The sequence below is a fragment of the Ictalurus punctatus genome, chromosome 1 (genome assembly GCF_001660625.3).
Source record: "Ictalurus punctatus breed USDA103 chromosome 1, Coco_2.0, whole genome shotgun sequence".
NCBI classification, from domain to species: Eukaryota; Metazoa; Chordata; class Actinopteri; order Siluriformes; family Ictaluridae; genus Ictalurus; species Ictalurus punctatus.
Genome location: NC_030416.2, coordinates 16,331,997 through 16,354,480, shown reverse-complemented (window position 1 = coordinate 16,354,480; position 22,484 = coordinate 16,331,997). Strand labels below are relative to the sequence as shown.

The following is a 22,484-nucleotide window of genomic DNA, read 5'->3' as shown; positions in this document are numbered from 1 at the left end:
GTCCACCCTATCCCCTGTCCCACCTGCCATAGGACTTTTCATGCAAAGATCATCAACGCATGCATCATCTCTGATGATAAAATGGTCTTCGTCGCTACGACGGACAACCAAGAAAGATCATGGCTGACCCTGCGCTCTGACCCCAGCTTCCTGACATGCTGGGGTATGTGAAGAAAAAAGAATTTTGCTGTAATGTACATGTGATCAATAAAGACTCATTATTATTATAAATCTGAAAACCCATATTATGTTTCTTATCTGTTTTATAAGTCATATTTCTGTGTATTTTTCCTTGTAAGAATGTTCAAGTATTCATTACAAAAATGAACAAGTGCAATCAGGCATAAAATATTTTTTTCAGTATTTATTTGGGAACAAGAACAGTTTTTATACAATGCATAGAGTAAATGAAAATGAAAATAAACAAAATATTGCAGCAGGGAAAGCAAATTCAAAACTTAATTAAAGCTGCAAGCAGCATTTTCGGGGGCCAAGCTTTCTGTGAGCTGCACATTCACGGGTTCATTACAATTGTTGCCTAAACAATCAAAGGAAAGCAAAGCCATAACTTTAGGCATAACTTTAGGATTTAAGAGCGATTTGTAGTTTCACTCATTATGTGGACAGTGCCCTCCACTAATACTGGCACCCTTGGTAAATATGAGCAAAGAAGGCTTTACTGTTTAACCATTTGATTTTTGTTAAAAAATTCACAAAAATACTCTGCTGTCATGGATATCAAACAATTGCAAACAGAACACAGGTTTATCAAAAAATACCTTAAATATTGTTAAATATACATGTGCAACAATTATAAGCACCCCTACGAATTCATATGAGAAAAGTATATTTGACATATATTCCCATTGACATTTTACCTTTCTGTTGTACACCTGGGTGACTAGGAACAGGAAAATGTTCAGCCATGACTTCCTGTTTTACGGGGGTATAAATATGAGATAACACATAGGCCAATTTCCCTTAGATATTCATAACAGTGGGTAAGACCAAGGAATAGAACTGTGATGTGTGGCAAAAGGTTGTTGAGCTTCACAAAATGGGAAGTGGCTATAAGAATATAGCAAAAATGCCCATTTCCACCATCAGGGCAGTAATTAAGAAGTTCTAGTCAATTGGAAATGTTATGAAACAATCTTGAATTGGATGCGTGTCTGTATTATCTCAACGCACGGTGAAGAGTACATTACATTACATTTACATTTATTAATTTAGCAGACGCTTTTATACAAAGCGACTTACAGATGAGAAAATACAAGCAAAGCGATATATCGAGCAGGGAACAATATAAGTAGTGCTACCATACAAGATCCATTAATTGAGTTCCAGAAGAAAGAGTATGGTTCGAGTGGCCAAAAAATCTTGGGGTCAGAAAGTCTCCAAACCTACAATCTGAAGTCACCTACATCACTGCAAGTCGTTTGGAAGGGTTTCAAGAAAAAAAGCTTTAACTCTCATCCAAAAACAAACTCAAGCATCTTCAGTTTGCCAGACACTACTGGAACTTCAAATGGGATCGGGTTCTATGGTCAGATGAAACCAAAAGGAAGCTTTTTGACAATAAACACCAGAAGTGGTTTTGCACACACAGAGAGGTAGCCATATGGAAAAAGTAACTCATGTCCATGGTTAAATATGGTGGTGCATCTTTAATGTTTTGGAGCTGTTTTTCTGTCAGAGGACCTGGACATTTGTTAGGATACAGGGAATCAAGGACTCTTATCAAATATCAACAGATATTAATTGAAAACCTGACTGTGTCATGTATCAAGAAACTCTGGACTCCACTTCCCATCAGCCACTGCACTGCACTAGCTGTCACATGACCACCTGCACCTGACTCACATTTTGTTAATGAGCACTCGTGCACGTGTGTGTGTGTGTGTGTGTGTGTGTGTGTGTGTGTGTGTGTGTGTGTGTATGTGTATATAGTCCTTGTCTGCACTGTTTGCTTGTCTTTCGTTGTCCTAGACGTTTGTCGTTTATGTCTCGGTGTTTTGTTTCATGCCACAGTGTTATACCAAGTTGTCTTAGTGTCTTTGTCTTATAGTACGTTTGTTTAAATAAATGTCATAATCTGCACTTGCTTCTGGCTCAACCTCGATACGTGACGGAACAAAAGACCATTTATCAGAAGCAGCAGATCACCAAGATGGATGCCTGGTTTGCAGCCTATGAGGAGTGGTATAGAGGACTAATGGAGCAGGGAAGAAGGACAGATGAACTACTCGCTTAGAATAACCGCATGCTAGGCCTGCCGCTGCCGGACAGACCATGCACCAGGCCATACCCGGCGTACATAAAGGACTACGCCATGCCACGCCGACAGGAGGGGGAATCTGTGGTTGGGGCTGAGACCAAATCCCACCCTCCCTTCCCTATTATGGCTCTCGTTCAACCTTCATGTTCCGTGAGAGACGTCGCTCCATCTCCTACCGGACTCAAGAATTCCCCACTGTTCAGCTACCTCAAGGTCGCTCTGCCTTCCTGCTCGGCTGAGGACGTCGCTCTGCCTTCCTGCTCGGCTGAGGACGTCGCTCTGCCTTCCTGCTCGGCTGAGGACGTCGCTCTGCCTTCCTGCTCGGCTGAGGTCGTCGCTCTGCCTTCCTGCTCGGCTGAGGTCGTCGCTCTGCCTTCCTGCTCGGCTGAGGTCGTCGCTCTGCCTTCCTGCTCGGCTGAGGTCGTCGCTCTGCCTTCCTGCTCGGCTGAGGACGTCGCTCTGCCTTCCTGCTCGGCTGAGGTCGTCGCTCTGCCTTCCTGCTCGGCTGAGGTCGTCGCTCTGCCTTCCTGCTCGGCTGAGGTCGTCGCTCTGCCTTCCTGCTCGGCTGAGGTCGTCGCTCTGCCTTCCTGCTCGGCTGAGGTCGTCGCTCTGCCTTCCTGCTCGGCTGAGGTCGTCGCTCTGCCTTCCTGCTCGGCTGAGGTCGTCGCTCTGCCTTCCTGCTCGGCTGAGGTCGTCGCTCTGCCTTCCTGCTCGGCTGAAGTCGTCGCTCTGCCTTCCTGCTCGGCTGAGGTCGTCGCTCTGCCTTCCTGCTCGGCTGAGGTCGTCGCTCTGCCTCCATGTTCCGCTAAAGACGTCGCTCCTTTTCTTTGCTTCTCTCAGTATGTCGTTCCCCCCTCATGCTCCACGGAGGACATCGTTCCCCCCTCATGCTCCGCGGAGAGCATCGTTCCTCCCTCGGGCCTCGTGGAGAACCTCGCTCCTCTCCCTGGCCTCGCGGAGAACCTCGCTCCTCTCCCTGCCCTCACGGAGAACCTCGCTCCCCCCTGGAGCCTCGCTGAGAACCTCGCTTCCCTCTCCTGTCCCGTGGAGGAAGTCTCCCCACTTTCATGCTCTGCTGAGGACGTCGCCCCGCTTTCATGTTCTGGCAAGGATGTCGCCCTGCTTTCACGTTCAGCCGAGGAAGTATCTCTGCCTCCCTGTGCCGTTCTGGAAGCCGCTCGGCCTCCTGGTTCTGCTGGGGACATTTTGCCCATTGGGCCAGGACCACCAGATGGAGGACGTATAATTTTGGGCGCTCCGGGAGTAGCGCCCTTGGGGGAGGGTTCTGTCATGTATCACGAAACTCTGGACTCCACTTCCCATCAGCCACTGCACTGCACTAGCTGTCACATGACCACCTGTACCTGACTCACGGTTTGTTAATGAGCCCGCGCGTGTGTATGTGTGTGTGTGCGTGTGTGTGTGCGTGTGTGTGCGTGTGTGTGTGTGTGTGTGTGTGTGTGTGTGTGTGTGTGTGTGTGTGTATAGTCCTTGTCTGCACTGTTTGCTTGTCTTTCGTTGTCCTAGACTCTTGTCGTTTATGTCTCGGTGTTTTGTTGCATGCCACAGTGTTATACCAATTTGTCTTAGTGTCTTTGTCTTATAGTACGTTTGATTAAATAAATGTCATTATCTGCACTTGCTTCTGGCTCAACCTTGATACGTGACAGACTGCCTCTGCCAGAAAGCTTAAAATGGATGTGGTTGGACCTTCTAGCAGGACAGTGATCCAAAACATACATCAAAATCAACACAATAGTGTAGAGCTGCAACAACTAATCTATAAAATTGATAACAACTGATTATGAAAATCGTTGTCAATTAATGTAATTATTGATTAGTTGGTCTTCGCACGGCATGGGGTGCGTTTACTCACTACATTACTTCTGTTTCGAAAACACGCTCCGGAGAGTAAATACTAAAGTTGTGTCCCAAATGACGTCCTATGTACACTTACACTATACACTGTTCACTCTACCGTCTAGGGCAGTGTTTCACGTACCCCTAGTGGTGTAATTCCAGGGGGTCCATAGGAAAGTTTTTAAAATGTTTAACCCTCTTACCCCTAAGTTCCCACAGTATTATGTCCCATAACCCTATATTCCCCAGAGAAACAGCATGCCAACCCTGAGTTCCTGGGCCAAAATCAACATTTTAATTTTAACATTTTTAGGCCTTGAAACAACTTATAATAATGTATTTGTGTAATATTACTTTGAAAATGAAGCAGTTCAGTGTTTTTACTAAACTTAGAGCACAATTCTTAACTAGAGAAATCATGAAAAAATGCTCGCTAAAATCCTTCTACTCATTTAGAAGCATCATACAAGCATCAGCATGGTCAATGCCTTTGAATAAACTCAAGTAAATAATAAATAAATAAATGCATTTTAAAGTCTAAAGTCAAGTTTCTGGTGATAATCAGACCAGCAGGTAGTGTTTTCACGAATGCACAGAGATGGTCAGGTTATGACTCCAGACCCCTGCAGTGTCAGACGCACTGGTTGATGTTGAAGATGAAGACGGATCAGGGACTGAATCAGGAGAGTTTGCGTCACTATCAGTTTCGGTTTCGGTTTCAACATCGCCTGAACTTTCACTGCTGTCACTATCTAGAATCCTCGCTCTCGCCTGTGTAACTGTGTATGTTTTTTCTTTTTTTTCACTGTTTTAGATGTACCTGTGTTCACTGTAGGTGTAACTTTAGCTGGAACACGATTAGCTTTTCGCTTTGGCATTTTTAACATTTTTAACTTCTACTAGTACACCAATATTCACGCTTGGATCAGCTTCATCGTAATGCCGGCGTAGTAACGTAATCACGTCGTTACGTCATGACGTCATCAACCTTCCGGGTCAAAAAATAATAATTAAATAAGTAAGGAATCATAGCAGAGTAATGCCGGTACACCGGCCTTACGGGGATAACATTTACACTGTAAAGCTGCTATATTGGCCTTATGGGGATTTGGCATAGACGACCAAGCCGGTATATCGTCCTTACGGGAATAGATCAAAGACGGGCAAGCCGGTTTTTCGGCCATACGGGGTAAGAGGGTTAAATAATATTAGATATTTTTGTTAAATGTATCAAAATATATTCAAATGAGATATCTTAAAATTAATCAGTTTGGTTATTCGCGTACATTCACAAATATCACGTTAGGTGAGCTAACGATCGTTCATTGATGGATTTATTTTAAATTTATTTCCAAATAAAATGATAATTTGCAAAAACCTATGAGTGGTAGACAAGTTCAAGTGTCGCATTGATGGATAAAATAAACAAAAGATAATTCAGAAAGTCAATTTAAATGTCACACCAACAATAAAATATAATTGAACCTGGTATTTGTATTTGAATGACAGGTTCTACCAATCAACCAGGGATTGCTAGGACTGTAGAATTCTGTGCTTTATATGCATCCATATATGTAAATAAGTATTTATGTATTACTTTTTATAGATGCAAAAAAAACCCCACTGAATTCAACTACAGTCCTAAATTATTAATATATATTCCATCGTGTGTGTGTGTGTGTGTGTGTGTGTGTGTGTGTGTGTGTATTGGGTTCTTTCAGTCTTATATAATTGGACAAACAGTTGTGTAAAGTTTTAGTCTTAAGTTTATATTTGTAACACTCAGTTTGTGGATTTTATTTTAAATAAATGGAGAAAAAAAAGGCACTGGAAGTTTGCCCCCGTCCGATTAATCGACCGATTGAAAAAATAATCGGCCAACTAATCGATTACGAAAATAATCGTTAGTTGCAGCCCTACAATAGTGGTTTACTGACCACAAAATCGAGGTTCTGCCATGGTCATCCCAGTCCCCTGACTTGAAACCCATAGAAAGCCTGTGGGGTGAACTGAAGAGGAGAGTCCACCAGCATGGACATTGAAATTTGAAGGATCTGGAGAGATTCTGTATGGAGGAATGGTCTCAGATCCCTTGCCATATATTTTCCAACTTTACAGAGTATTATTGGAGAAGACTCAGAGCTGTTATCTTGGCAAAGGCAAGTAGCGCAAAGTATTTCATTCACATTTATATTCATGGCATTTGGCAGACACCCTTATCCAGAACTACTTACATTCATCTCATTTATACATCTGAGCAGTTGAGGGTTAAGGGCCAGCAGTGACAGCTTAGTGGTGCTGGGATTTGAACTCACCACCTTCTGATCAGTAGTCCAACTCTTTAACCATTAACCTACCACTGACTAAAATGGTGCTAATAATTGTTGCACACCTATACATTTTATTTTTATGTATGTATGTATGTATTTATTTATTTATTTATTTTTTTGTGTAAACCTGTGTATTGTTTGGAATTGTTTGATATCCATGAGAGCTCATATTTACCAAGGGTGCCAATATTACTGGAGGGCACTGTATGTTTTGACCACAGACAGTGATGGAATTCTCTGACTGCAGGAGGAAGGCAGGCTGTAGATGAACAAATGGGCAGCATGTTGGCATTGCTGCTGCAGTTAGTATTAATGCTGTGACCTGTGGTGTTGACCGCTGATACTTTTACCTATAGTCATGATTGCTACTTATCTAACCTGAATTATTTTTTCTTCTTGCAATTTAAAAACATCTAAGGTATTTGTTTTTTCTTGACATTTTTTCACACTTTGTGCAAGTATTTGCACAAAACATATCTGTCTTACATTGTGTTTGTTTGTTTCAATGAAAATTGCTCAATAAAAATGTTATTTGATATTAAACACCACCAGTCATGTGTTGAATGGCAGTAAACAGTTGTTTAGACAGTTCTCAAGATGATGTGACCCAAAATGGCTTTTAGATGGAAGCATTTTCTGTGTGTTATTGTAACTTTTGACCAGTAAATGGCACTGTCATGAAATTTGTTGCATAGCCTCAGGGCAGGGTCCTGAGAATGTCTACCAAGATTTGTGTTTGTATGCAAGGTCATTGCTTAGGTACAGCCTCACATCCTGTTTGGCGGCTTCGCCATCAGATTTGTTGGCACATTACAGCAAACCGTTTGGAATATTCAAAATTATTTAGATAACTTTTGCCCAGGGTGGTCTGAAGATGATGTATGCCAAAATCGGAGTTGATGGGACATAATATGGGCGTTCACTTCAGTATAATCCAGGGAATTACAGTACTACAGTACTGTGAATTTAGCACAAATTCTTCAAATGATATGAGGAAAAAAAATTTAAGTTGTTAATTCAATTTTATTTGTATAGCGCTTTTTACAATGGACATTGTCTCAAAGCAGCATTACAGAAACATATAAACACAATATACAAATTTTAAATGTGCGTATTTATCCTAATTTAGCAAGCCGGTGGCGACGGTGGAAAGGATAAACTCCCTAAGATGTTAAGAGGAAGAAATCATGAGTGGAACCAGAATCAGAAGGGAACCCATCCTCAACTGGATAACAACGGATAGTGTAAAATTTGTTACAGTTCTTAACCCCAAGGTGGCACAGTCACGAAACTTCTTGGGTACATTCAAGGTGTGGTCCCAAAGATACTTTTGTGAAGTTTTGTGATGATAAATAGATGCATTGCTGAGATACACCCTTGCATCCTGTTCTTTGCATTTGCCAGTGTGTTACAGGAGAATGGATTTGAATATCAACATTGTTTTGATAATTTTTGTTCAGACAGGTCTCAAGATGATGTGAGCCACATCTGGTGAAGATTGGACAAAATTCAGAGGAGGAGTAGCAAATATGGCAGTTAGATGTAAGCATTTTTAGCATGTTATTGTACATTTTGACCTGTAGGTGGCACTGACATGAAATTTATTGCCACAGATTATCCTCCTGAAGCTTTATGACCAAGATTTATGTCAGTGTGCAACGCTATTGCTGAGATACAGCCTCAATTACCATTTGGTGGCTTTGCTGTCAGATTTGTTAGCCCATTATGGGCAAACCATTTGGAGTATATAAAATGCTTTTGATAACTTTTGTGAAGCTTACTCTGAAGATGATATATGCCAAATTTGGTGATGATTGGACAAAATGTGTAGGTTTAAAAAGTTTTTAAACATTATTGACAAAATCCAAGAAGGTAGAATATCTAATTAGGCAGTAATTGATGTCATATGGTGCGTTGAACTCTTCACAACCTAGGTAATTCAGGGATACCTTTTTTACATGGTCCAAAAGTTATGACCATAACCTTCCAAATTAGCCCCAAATTTGACCCGATGGTGGTGCTAGAGTGTTCGCAGCACTTGGTCCAAATTTGGTCAGAATATTCCTTAGACCCTCCCCAGTCAGTGTGCCAAATTTCACAACTTTTTACCAGACGGTTCTATGGGCTGCTTAGACACCCTAGCCAGAAGAAGAATCAGAAGAATAAGAAAAGGTATAACAATAAGAAAATAACAATAACAACCTTTGGTGCTTGGCCCAAAAGTGGAATGAAACAGGAAAAAAGTATTGAACACGCTAACTGAAATTTATTTAATACTTAGTGGAGAAGCCATTATTTGTAATGACAGCTGCAAGACGCTTCCTGTATGAAGAAATTAATCTGCCGCAGTATTCTGGTGTGATTTTGGCCCATTCTTCTACACATACTGTCTTTAAATCTTGTTCAATTAGATTCAAGTCAGGTGATTGACTGGGCCATTCTAACACCTTGATTTTTGTTCTCTGAAACCAATTGAGAGTTTCCTTTGCTGTATGCTTTGGATCGTTGTCCTGCTGGAAGGTGCACCCACGTCTCATCTTCATCATTCTGGTGGATGGCTGCAGATTCTTCTCAAGAATCTTCTGGTAAAGGGCACCATTCATCATTCCTTCAATTATATGAAGTCTGCCAATACCATGTGATGAAAAACAGCCCCACACCATGATGCTTCCACCTCCAAACTTCACTGTTGGTAGAGTGTTTTTAGGGTCATGTGCAGTACCATTTCTTCTCCAAACATGGTGTGTAGTATGACAGCCAAAAAGTTAAATTTTGCTCTCGTCTGACCAGACTACACGTACCCAATATTTCATAGGCTTGTCCAAATGAGTTGTAGCAAACTTTAAACGAGCTTCGACATGCCTTTTCTTTAGTAATGGAGTCTTTCTGGTGAGCATGAGCAGTGGAGTGCATTGCCTATTGTTTTCTCTGTGGTGATGGAACCTGCTGCCTCCAAGTGTTTCTGGAGCTCTTTCCGAGTGGTCCTTGGCTCTTGGGCTACTCTTCTGACTATTCTTCTGACTCCCTGGTCAGAAAACGTGCGAGGAGCTCCTGTGCATGACCGGTTGATGACGGACTGATGTTGCTTCCACTTGCGGATAATGGCTCCAGTGGTGCTTACTGGAGGAGTCAGAAGTTTTGAAATACGTCTATGAACGATTCCATCAATATGCTTTGCTACAATAAAGTTGCGAAGGTCTTGGGAGAGCTCTTTGCTTTTACCCATCATGAGATGTTTCTTGTGTGACACCTTGGCAACAAAAAGCCTTTTTATAGACCATCAATTTACTAACCCAGCTGATATTAATTTGCACAGATAAGGGGTATAATTACTTACGGATTTCAGCTGGTTCCTTGCCTTACCTTGCCTTGAACTGTTTTTTGGCGGTGCGTGTCGGCAGACTGGGGCGTGAGCGGAGCTTGGCGGTGCGTGTCGGCAGGCTGGGGCGTGACCAGAGCTAGGCGGTGCGTGTCGGCAGACTGTGGCGTGAGCGGAGCTTGGCGGTGCGTGTCGGCAGACTGTGGCGTGAGCGGAACTTGGCTGTGCGTGTCGGCAGACCGGCACGTGAGCAGAACATGGCTGTGCGTGTCAGTGGGCTGAACTTGGGTGACCGGGTCGGTAGACTTGGGCGTGATCAGCATTTGGTCCTTAGTCTGAGATATTAGCAGAGCTTGGGCCTCAGAGCCTGGAGGCTTGGCTTGGGTGTCAGAGCCTGGAGGCTTGGCTTGGACCTCAGGGACGTGAGACTTGACCTGGACCTTCCTGACTGGAGGCTGGACCTGGAGCTCAGGGATTGGAGGCTGGACCTGGAGCTCAGGGACTGGAGGCTGGACCTGGAGCTCAGGGACTGGAGGCTGGACCTGGAGCTCAGGGACTGGAGGCTGGACCTGGAGCTCAGGGACTGGAGGCTTGACTTGGAGCTCAGGGACTTGAGGCTTGACTTGGAGCTCAGGGACTTGAGGCTTGACTTGGAGCTCAGGGACTTGAGGCTTGACTTGGAGCTCAGGGACTTGAGGCTTGACTTGGAGCTCAGGGACTTGAGGCTTGACTTGGAGCTCAGGGACTTGAGGCTTGACTTGGAGCTCAGGGACTGCAGGCTGGACCTGGAGTTCAGGGACTGGAGGCTGGACCTGGAGCTCAGGGACTGGAGGCTTGGCTCGGATCTCAGGGACTGGAGGCTTGACTCGGAGCTCAGGGACTGGAGGCTTGACTCGGAGCTCAGGGACTGGAGGCTTGACTCGGAGCTCAGGGACTGGAGGCTCGACTTGGACCTTCCTGACTTGAGACTTGACTGGGACTTGGACCTTCCTGACTTGAGGCTTGACTTGGATCTCAGGGACTGGAGGCTTGACTTGGGGCTCAGGGACTGGAGGCTTGACTTGGACCTTCCTGACTTGAGACTTGACTGGGACTTGGACCTTCCTGACTTGAGGCTTGACTTGGATCTCAGGGACTGGAGGCTTGACTTGGATCTCAGGGACTGGAGGCTTGACTTGGATCTCAGGGACTGGAGGCTTGACTTGGATCTCAGGGACTTGAGACTTGACTTGGATTTCAGAGTTGCGCTCTGCATGAAGTTGCCTGTAGTATTGGGTAAACAGCAGGGCAGGTTCGCCTTCCAGACTTACCCCCCTGAGAAGTTGTTCTAGCTCCTCCTTTGCCTCCGGACTCCCGAATCGCATCATGAATTCCCCCACAAACTGTTCTACACTGTCCAGGTTCCTACAGTACTTATCCAGTTTGAGCTGCACCCATTGACGGGCCAGTCCAAAGAACCGGGACCACATGAATCGGAGCCAGTGCTTCTCCTCTGGCTTAGGGTCTGACAGGCTGGAGAAATAGAATTGACAATCTACCAGGAAATACTCTGGGGCACCGAAAAATCCGTCAAATGGATCAGGAAGCTCCATAATTGTCCATTGTGGGAAGTGGACTGAGTCCATAGCAGGGACGGTGGGCGTCGACTTCCGGGTTCTGCGTCTCCTCCGTTCTCCTGCTGCATCCATGTTTCGGCGGAAGATTCTGTCACACATCGTGACGAAGCAGAGATAAGGCGGATGCAAGTGCAGGATAACCGTTGTTTATTTAAAGAGACAGGCAGGCAGACAAATCCTAAACGTGATCCAAAACGTAATCCATAAACATGCAAGAGGTCAGGCGATTGGCAAACAGGCATACACGGGGCAAGGCAGGAATCTAGGTCGTTAAACAAAACAAGACACGAACTAAGGCGAGGGACTGGAAGCAGATAATCAAGCGCGAACTCGCTTATGGCTATGGCTATGGCTATGGCGCGAACTATACTAACGCTAAACACTTATTTCCTATTTACGACTTCTCAATCTTCCGCATTGTGTGCTGGGAAGCGCGCGGTATACATGCGGACATGATTAGCGTGTAAACTGCTATCAGCTGGGAGCAATACAGACCCACGTGAATTCCCAGCCTATGACGGAACAGGGAGGAGACATGACAAACATAAACAAAACACACGTGTCCCAATGTCACTACGGTCGACAGCGGAAAAGCAGGTGCTCGCGCATTTGCGCTTAGAGCACACTGCTTCAAGGGGGAATCGTGACATTTCTGAGGCCCAAGATAGAATGGGCCAAAGATATGCAAGAAGGCCATATCTTTATAGACATTTACATATATTCATTCTAGGTATATTAATCAAACGAATAAGAATCACATAATTAATTAGAGATATGAATAGAACGATAGAAATTGGCACCAAATATCAATCTGTACTGTGCTACATGGGAAAACACTCAGGCATTCTGTCATCTTCTATTACTCAGTCCTGCACCTGTTATTTGCTGGAGGAGCCTATAATACTCACAAGTGCAGTCCTACTGAATTCTGCAGAGTGTGGAAATGGTGCCAGTTGCTGGAGCAATAAACAGCTCTCTCTCACATGCATAAACTATTGTTCTTTAATCTGTGAAATTCTAATTGGGGATAGGTGAGCAGCTGGGGTTAGTTCTCACACAGGCAAGGTAGGAAAAGCACGACTGTGTAAAAGAGGGCAAGCGAGTCAGCATGACCCATTCCTGGTCTGCATGCTGAGGTCAAATGTCAGGCTAAATACAAAGGCCAGTGACCTTTCATACACTTCTCTGTCTAATGCTTCACTGGCTCAGATAGAATATGTAATAAAGTCTATGAATGCTTGAAGGTTATTGTGTATTTTGTTCAGTACCGGACTGCCTGAAACAATGCTTCTGACCTTTTCAACAAAGGTACATTCACAAGGAGTACTGTTCACCCTGTCTTACTACAGTATGATTTCTATGCTGAGTGTTATGAGAAAGTCATATCTGAACTTGTCCTATGAATTTAACTGCAACCTATTGAAGCTGTCCAGACTTGATTAGATTTATCTGTTGATAAATTGGAGAACAATGACCACACATGTGCTAAGAGGAAGTGGAATCAGTTTGGCAATAACATAGTTTTGAGTTGTTTGTTAGTGTTGATTACATTAGTTTAAAAAAAAACAACACATATTTAGGTGGGTGAGGTTTGTTGTTATGTATACAATTCAAAATGTCTGATGTACTGTACATACCTTAAACCCTAAGACACATACAAACAATAACATTTCCATAGCTGTTGTGGATGTTGAAAATGTGGTACATTTTGAGTGAATGAAACAAAATGTAGGAAAAGAGAAAGCAAGAAAGTGAATCATTTCTTAAGCACTACCCAATTTTGTGCACCTGTCTAAATCTAACAGAGGGATCAACACTTTCATTTTTGTAATCAGGGTTCTCCACTCCAAAGATAGGCTGCATGCTGTTAGAATAGGACAGCCCATTCCACTGTTCTTGCTGCCAGACCCACATTACAAGTAGAAGACCCTTTGTGGAAATACTAAACTAGAAACCAGATTGAATTGGCATCTACAGTCATGTGCCTGCGGCTTAGTGATACTAAAAAGAAAAATTGATTGTCCTGGAGAACAGTAAGTGACTTGCACAGTGACTTGAATCAGTTTTTAAGTTGTAAACAAGTGATTTGTTTAAGGAATGTATGTTTTCATATATGTTTTTGGCAGGCACCAAATTTAACTTTACTCAGATTGTTTGTTATTCATGTAATTACAAAAACAATGATCTTATTTATGTTTATTTAATAAGAAATTTAGTATATCTTAGTTATATCTACTCAGTAAATTTGTTTATGTTAATATTAACTCACATGCTATTGATTGTTATGGTTTCAGGCTTATTTTATATCACAAAAAGCTGAACTGGAAGATTATAAATTGCAAACTTGGACCTTGTTTTTCAGAATGATCTAGATCTGCAGTTAAAATGGCGTTGGAGAATATTGGCTGTATATTAACAGACCTTGTTTTTCAGAATGATCTAGATCTGCAGTTAAAATGGCGTTGGAGAATATTGGCTGTTTATTAACAGAAAAGGACTGTATTCATTGGTATTGTACAACTAACAGAAAATGACTACGTTTCCATGGACAGCAGTAATCTAATTATTGACCTTACTCTGATTAAGATTATGATGTGATTAAGGTGTTTACATGAGTCGCTTTTAGAATACACCTGTCATGTTCCTGTTTTACATGTTGTAGAACATAATTAGATTAACAGCCCGCGTCATTACGTCACCGCGCCACGCCATCCGTCGTCCCTCCAGAATTTCACGTATCAACATATAGTTCATCTTCATTATGGTACCGTATACAGTTTTGGGTGTTTTTATTAAATTTTTTACGAACGCTTTAAGTGCAGTTAATTATTTGTCATGCTATATGTGCTAATAGACAACTGCTTGAAGCCGTGGGCTGCGTCTCAACTGCGTACTTACCGTCTATATAGTAGCCGAGATACATGTATTTTTCCCCACTACAGGCCTATAGTAGGCAAGTATGCGATTTGGGACGCAGCCGAACTCTCTTGTTCGCCATAAAATGTTGAGCACTACGGTGTGTGATCGTGTCCTGTCGCAAAATGCAGTGAAAACTCTCATACGACGTTCATAATGTGATTAAGGTGTTTACATGTCTGTAATACACATCCATAATGCGACTAAAACTCCACCTGTCTTAATTCGATTAGAACTTAATTCGAGTATGACCTTAATTAGATTAAGGTAAGTAAAAATGGCTGTTTATATGGTAGTTTCTTAATCAAAGTTTGGTCTTAATCGAGTTAAGAGTGGATTATTGTTGTCCGTGTAAATGCAGCTAATGAGGAAGCTTTTAAAAAATAACACATTAGAGTAAGAGTACATAATTGCCAACTAGAATATTTGGGAAAAGCTCTATCTTGAACATTGTGTGTTGCTTAGTAGCAAATAGCCTTCATTTAAAATATTTTTGAAACTTTAAAAATCACTTGCTCTAGTATGTTTGTCAAGTATTTGTCCAAGTTTATAAGGTACACATTAAAATGCTAATGATAATAATAATAATAATAATAATAATAATAATAATAATAATATGACTACACTAAAATCCTACCATACTTCAGTTACAATTAGGTTTAGAGCAAGCATGTGACATTTTTATAAGTATGTTAAAAACATACGTATAACTTTCTTTCTATTGGTAATATGATTAAACACCAAATAGAACAAACTGAGTAGGGAGTAAAAATAAACTTTTGTTTGCTTGTATTTTCATACAGTGATTGTACCTTCACAGTATATCACATTGCACCCATAGCAATATTAAGCAATGTTATTATAATGTTATTCATTTGATGTTGATCTGCTCTATAAATCACTCCTAACTGATACTATTTCTGTGGTTCCAACAGGCAGGAGGCAAGATGTTTGTGGAGTTTTGTCAGCAGAAGTGGGTCTCAGCACTCCTGGTACTCTACTGTTTGCACTTATCAGCATCTGATTTCCTATGGCCATGTCCTCAAAAGTGTATTTGTAGACAGGACACACTAGAGGTCAACTGCTCTTCAAAGCACTTAACAGTTGTTCCAGAAGGATTGCACATCAGTGCCAAGCGGCTGAACCTTTCTGGCAACCGCTTGAAGACATTGAGTCGGAGACAGTTCTATGGATTATCCCAACTAGAGGAGCTGGACCTTAGTGAGAACATTATATCTATGATTGAAGTGGAAGCATTTCAGGGTCTGAAAAACCTACGAATTCTAAAAATGAAAAACAACCGGCTTAAGATCATCCCAGTTGGTGTCTTTTCCGGTTTGCCGAACATTCTCAGCCTGGACATTAGCAAGAATGAGATACTTGTGTTTCTAGACTACACATTTCAGGAGTTGGTGAACCTACGGGAAATGAATGCAGGAGAAAATGACCTGGTCTTTATCTCACAGAAGGCCTTTGTTGGTCTGCAGAACTTACAGGAGCTGAATGTGGACCGCAGTAACCTTACGTCCATCCCAAGTGAAGCATTTTCACAGCTCCAAAGCCTGACCAAATTGCGCCTACGTAAACTTAACATTAATGTATTGCCCAATAATGCCTTTCGTCGGCTGCCCCAGCTGCGTACACTGCAGATACTTCAGTGGCCCTCACTAGAGACTTTAAACAGCAACAGCCTTATGAGTCTAAACCTCAGCACCTTGGTTATCAGTAACTGCAATCTGAGTGCCATACCATATGCCTCACTGCGCCATTTAACACACCTGATCTACCTAGATCTGTCCTATAACCCTATTACATCTATAGAAGGCAATATGCTAGGGGAATTGCTCAGACTTCAGGAATTCCACTTGGTAGGTGGAAAACTGCTCCGCATTGAGCCAGGTGCCTTTAGGTGTCTGGTTCACTTTCGGCTGCTCAATGTATCCGCAAACCGACTTACAACCCTAGAAGAGAGTGCCTTCCACGCAGTCGGGAACCTACAGACCTTGCGACTAGACAGGAACCCATTAACTTGTGACTGTCGGTTACTATGGGTGGTGCGACGCCGTTTGAGGATAAACTTTGATGGTCGCCAGCCTACATGTTCTGCACCTGAACGTGGTCGCAAGCGGGAGTTTCGTGACTTTTCTGAGGCAGAGCTCACAAAAGTGTTCATCTGCAGTCAGGCATGTATCCTGGAACGTAAGCTGCAAGAAGCAAAGGTGGAGGAGGGAACAAATGTGCAGTTTGAATGCAAAGCAGATGGGTATCCCCCACCCTCTATAACTTGGTTATCACCCCAGCAGATTCCAGTGAGCTCTATGGGGAGAATACGAGTACATGCAAATGGAACTCTGGAAGTGCGTTATGCCCAAGTGCAGGACACTGGAACTTACCTATGTATTGCAGCTAATGCTGCAGGGAATGATAGTATCACTGCCAATCTACATGTGAGGAACTCCCCTCGAAAGTATACAACTCCCAGTTTCTTTGATGAGAGTTGGTTTGAAACCTCATTGCCTCCTTCCACCAACTCTTCAGCACAAGTGTCAAGCCCTTACCCCTTTGATGCAAAGACCCTTGTCATTGCTACTACTATGGGGTTCCTTTCTTTTCTAAGCTCTGTGGTCATCTGTTTTGTGTTCATGTTCCTCTGGAGCCAAAGTAAGGGCCAGATTAAGCACACAGCCACCATTGACTTTGTGCCACGTACATCTATGGGAGGAGGTGGAGATGGTGCAGACACAGGGAGGTTTACAATGAAGCTTATATGAAGTTATCTAAGGACAGAGTTTGAGGGTAGCTAATGTATGATAAAATAACCAGAATTGTGGATTCTGTGAACTGTACTGAAATACTGGGGGATAGTTTGGTTATATCGCATAAGTTTATACTGGACAATTGCCTTCAATTCAGTATTGCCAATAGCTGACATTCTATGGGGTCGGTACAACTTGCAAAAATTTATTGCTGAAACATTAAAGGACTTAATTATCTTGAAAAAATATAAAAAGTAAAAGTTGTGTTACCATTTAAAAATTATATCAAATAATTTGAGAAATTTACTCCAAAACAAGCATCTAGAGATAAGTGTATTTTGATCAGGTAATATGTCAATTTTAAAAAGTATAGTGTTGTATACAAATTATTTACTGGCTCATATTTGCATTCTGTTTTTTAATTATTATTAAATTAAATTAGATCAGTATAAACTTCAGTTAAATGGTCAGCTGTGGTATTTTCCTGGGCTGAAAAAGTAATAGTTATCTAGTAGTAGTAGTAGTACTTATTAATTCTGTAAAAGCATGCATTTTTGAACTTGGTAATTTTTTTGTTAAAAATATTTAGATGTGTCTTGCCAATATATAAATATCATAATAAAAAGAGTATGATGTTATCAGGTTACATAAGATGCTTTGCAATAAAATGTATGTAATGTTCATACTGCATACTTCTGCTACACATTCAACTGATTTGCAAAATACAGATTTTTTTTCATTAAAACTATTTAGGGTCTATGCAGATCTGTCTATTGGGTATTGATCATTGTTTTGCATGAAATTTTTGTTGACAACCTTTTTTAATATAAAATTCTGATTTTTTAATGTTTGATTTTATTTTTTATTTTAGTTTAAAGTATTGCATTTTAGATATCTAACTATGGTCCTGCACCTGTAAATATCTAAATGGAAATATTTTCTTTCACGTCTTAATTCTAATACTAAGGGAACAACAGTACTGTCATGTGAAAGAAATCTAATATGATTTTATATATATAAAAAATATTGTTATGCTTCTGTATATGAATAACCCTCCACCAAGATAACCCAAGGACAGAATTTCTATCCTGATGGAATTTGTCTCTTAAATGATGACAGTGCACGGTAAAAGGGCTCACTGAATATCCTTTGTAATCAACATTTATCAACCCAGTTGAACATAAACAGTGGATATAAAAAGTCTATACACCCCTTTTAAGTTGCAGGTTATATGATGTTAAAAAATTAAACCAAGATAAATCATGTTAGCACTTTTTCCAAAATTCAAGTGAAAAACAAATAGAAAATTATAATAACCTGGTTGCACAAATCCTTAATTTGTACTTTTTGAAAGCACCTTTTGCTTGTAATACAGCACTCTGTAGCACATCTTGATTTGGCATTTTTATTCAACTCTTAGTTGCAACAATGCTCCAGATCTATCACATTACAAGGAGATCTCCTGTGCACAGTCCTCTTCAAGGCATTCCACATATTTTCAGTAGTATTTAGTTCTGGGATCTGCCTGGGCTATTCCAAAACATCTTCTTCATCTGAAGTAGGGATGTCACGATACCAAAAATCTAGTAGTCGGTACTGATACCACCAAAAGTACACGATACTCGATACCAAAGTCGATACCTCGGTGTGGTATAAAAATAAAAATTTAAAAATAAATTTTAAAAAACGATAGCAGTGGTTGCACACCGGAAACTGATACTAGCTTTCCTCTCTTTTCCTCTCAACAAGTCGGGGTGGAACTAAACTTGTTTAGCTAAGCTAATCTTCTGTAGTTTTTCCTGTGTCCTTGTAGGCATTCGTCTTCTTCTTCACCACTTGTGGACCGACTGAAACACTTGCGCGTATTTGCTGCCCCCATCAGGTCCGGAAGAATCGCAACCTCGGTACTTTCGTTACAAATGCTACTGCATAAAAACAAGTTCCGTCACGTTTTAAGAATGTTGGTACCGACTTGGCACTGAAGTATCAGTTCTCGTGACATCCCTAGTCTGAAGCTATTCCGTTGTTGATCTTTGTTTGAGCTTTGGGTCATGGTTGTGCTGGAATGTGAAATTTTTTTCCATCTTAAGTAGGCTAACAGAGGCCTGCTGGTTTTGTGCCAAAATAGATTGGTATTTGGAGCTATCCATGATTACCACACTTAATTTTATTCTTATCCTTTTGTCTATTTTAGAGGGACATCCTATTTTTGGTAATGTTACTGTGGTACCTCATTTTCTCCAGTTGTTGATGATGGTCTTCACTGAGTTCCATGGTACATCTAATGATTTGAATTTCTGTTGAACCTCTCTGCTGAGTGATACCTTTAAACAATGAGATCAAAAAGATCATCTTCATTTGGGATTAATCAGAAACACTTCATTAATTATAGGTGTATGATAATTACTTTTGAGCATGAGTTTTTATGGGAGTGGCTAATTCTGAACATAGTCACATACCTTATTACAAAATGGTGTGCACACTTGTGCAACCAAGTCCCCCCCCCCCCCCCCCCCCCTTTATTGGAAAGGGTTTAAACAATGTTTTTCATGCTTGTTCAATGAACCATAAACAATTATATTTGCACATGCACCTGTGGAACAGTCCTTAACCCTTGTGCGTCAATTTAAAAAAGTTACACATAGGTCCTCAGAAGACAAAAATGTCCAAAAACTGTCATAAAAATATTACATATTAATATTTTTTTCCACTTTCACTGACATTGATTTTTTTTTTTAACCAGCATCAATTCTGATCATAATTACCAAACATTCATTCATTTTCAGAATTTTAACACTTTATATTCCAGTTTCTGTACATAATGCAAAAATCTTCAAAGCTCAGTAACCTTCTTTGACTCATATACATGGGGTGGGATTTGTGATTTCCAGTACAATATAATTTCTTCCTTTAAAACTGTTTGCACACACATAAAATTTTTAGTACACACATACAAACCAAAAATTTGATATCCATACACACACCCTCACAATTATAGCTGCATCATTTATTCAGCTGGTCTGCAGCACTCTATAATAGAAAAAAGGAAAAGCATGTATTTTCCCCATAGGCTAAACCTGAAAAAATACTACACATTTCAGAATAAAAAAAAATTCAATGTTTTGAAACCTTGTCAACAAAATGAAAGCCAATTAACACAGAATGCATGATTTTATGCTTAAACATCACAGGGATTAAGTATTGCAGTTTGAATTGGTTTCAATGGGGCCATTTTTGTCCTTAAGGTCATGAGTGTAACTATTTTGTGTACCTAGTTTAAAATAAATTTATGAAAGCAAATGAGGGTGAAATATTAAAATTACAATAAAAATACACACCTTTTGCAAAATGCATGCTGTTTGCATTAACACAGACAAAATTATTTTTAAAAAAATGAAAAAAATGAAAAAGACAAAAATTTCCATAAAGGATGTTTACAAGTGGTAGGCAATTAAGGTCACAGTTCCAATAATATAAGACCTTTCAACTGACTCTGAAAAACACCAGAAGAAAGATGGCTCGGGTTCCTGCTCACCTGCGTGAACATGCTATAGGCCTGATGCAGGGAGGCAAGAGGACTGCAGATGCGGCCAGAACAATAAACTCCAATATCTGTAATGTAAGATGCCTAAGACAGTGCTACAGGGAGACAGGAAGTACAGCTATCATCCTTGCAGTGGAAAATTACATGTAACCGTGTGTCAACTTGCAAATGCCTTGGTGGAAGAGTGGGGTAACATCTCACAGCAAGAACTGACAAATCTGGTGCAGTCCATGAGGATCAGAGGCACTGTAGTACTTAAAGCAGCTGGAGGCCACCACATACTGACTGTTACTTTTGATATTGACCCCCACCCCCCTTTATTCAGGGACTCATTATTCCATGAATGTGAGCAGACGTTTCTTTTTCTGCTGAGTATATTTGTTTTTCACTTTAATTATGTTGGTTGCTGTATCACATTAAAGGTGGAAAAAGAGTTCATCACAAAAACCTGCAATTTTAACAGGGGTGTTTTTATATCCACTGGTTGATTTTGGACTAATGTGCTCACCACCACCATCATCAAAACACCAAGTAAGGAATATCTTTTGGAAGAATGTTGTTCATTCCTCCAGTACAGTTCCAGAGGCTTGTAGAATCTAGTGCACTGATGCTAATCTTGTGGCTAATTTGTATATTTGACTCAGTAAATAAATGAATAAACTAATTTAAAAAAAAAAAGACAAGCATGTTTGATTATGTTTTATTTATGTGTTTGTTCTCTATTTCTCTCTGTAATTATGTCATTTTACATTTAGGCACATCAATCAAGACCAGATGTGTGACATTGGTTATGAACAGAATTGAGAATGAATCAACAAAGAATTTCAAATAAATACAGAAATGAATTTTAAGTAAATATACAAATTGATATATTGAAGATTAATTAAACACAGCAAATATCAATACCTAAAACCAAACTAAGTAATACATACTTTTAAAAAAATTATTATTATTTATTATATGCCTTTTTTTTTAATGTGTTCCTTGTGTCATCTGTGTATTTATTCATTTTGGCAGATTTACAAGATTTACTGAAAGCAGAAAGCTAATGTATTTTTCTGCAATGATGGCTATACTTAATGCAACTTCTGCTATGAAAGAATTTGCTCATGCAGTTGCCACAAATAGCCCAGAACAACACTGTGTATATGACCAGCTGTTTAAACCCTTCTGGATTACCTCCAGAAGAATTAATCTGTTGTATAGGTCTGGCTGAGGACTGTGGACTAGACTATAGATGGATCATCAAGTAAAATAGTTTATTAAATACAAGTATATTTTCCCTATATAAAATCAAACCTGCAAAAAAAATGAGCTTAGTCAATTGTTTATTAATATTGAATGTCAGTGTCCAGACCTAAAACATTGCATTCATATATTTTATTACAATTCAAATGGTAATTTATACTAGAAATAATGATGTACGCGCGCCTTGCTTCATATCTATTGTACTATCTGCACTTTAATTTTTAGGTAGGAAGATTTGGGTTTAAGGCTTTACAAGGCTTGTGTCAGTAACATTGGTATCCACTGAGTGGCGCAAAAGGCATACCCTAGATGAAGAATCAGCCGTAATACTGTGAAATTGCGTTTCCAAACATTAGGCACAAATTGAGCGCGAAATTATGGTTTATTTCTATATAACCATCGTTTACTAGGAATTTGTCATAATTATGGTGGACATATTACTAATGCCACCATAAATGTACAGCCTTGGAAGCAGTGGGTGTTGCAGTGAACATTAAAAAAACATGTTGCATTACACCTGCATTAACCAATTTTCACCTCAATGAATAAATCAGAGCCCACAAAGACCAATATGAACCAGCACCTTAATTAACATGGTTGTGATTGTTAACTTAAAA

General features: G+C 40.6%; 2 protein-coding genes across 3 annotated transcripts in view; both read left to right on the top strand.

Annotated features, from left to right (window-relative positions):
• lingo4b (leucine rich repeat and Ig domain containing 4b) overlaps positions 1-19,571 on the top strand; it is a 34,547-nt gene extending 14,976 nt beyond the window's left edge. The window contains exons 1-2 of one of the 2 annotated variants that reach the window (XM_053681961.1): positions 7,927-8,010; positions 15,255-19,571. In XM_053681961.1, coding sequence (XP_053537936.1) covers positions 15,267-17,090 — 1,824 coding nt within the window. In that variant the 5' untranslated portion in view covers positions 7,927-8,010; positions 15,255-15,266 and the 3' untranslated portion in view covers positions 17,091-19,571. Of the gene's footprint in view, positions 1-7,926; positions 8,011-15,254 lie in introns of those variants that run through there. The other variant, XM_017472862.3, reaches the window with a different exon arrangement.
• LOC108272706 (protein S100-A1) overlaps positions 1-22,484 on the top strand; it is a 143,211-nt gene that overhangs the window by 76,420 nt on the left and 44,307 nt on the right. The window lies entirely within an intron of this gene.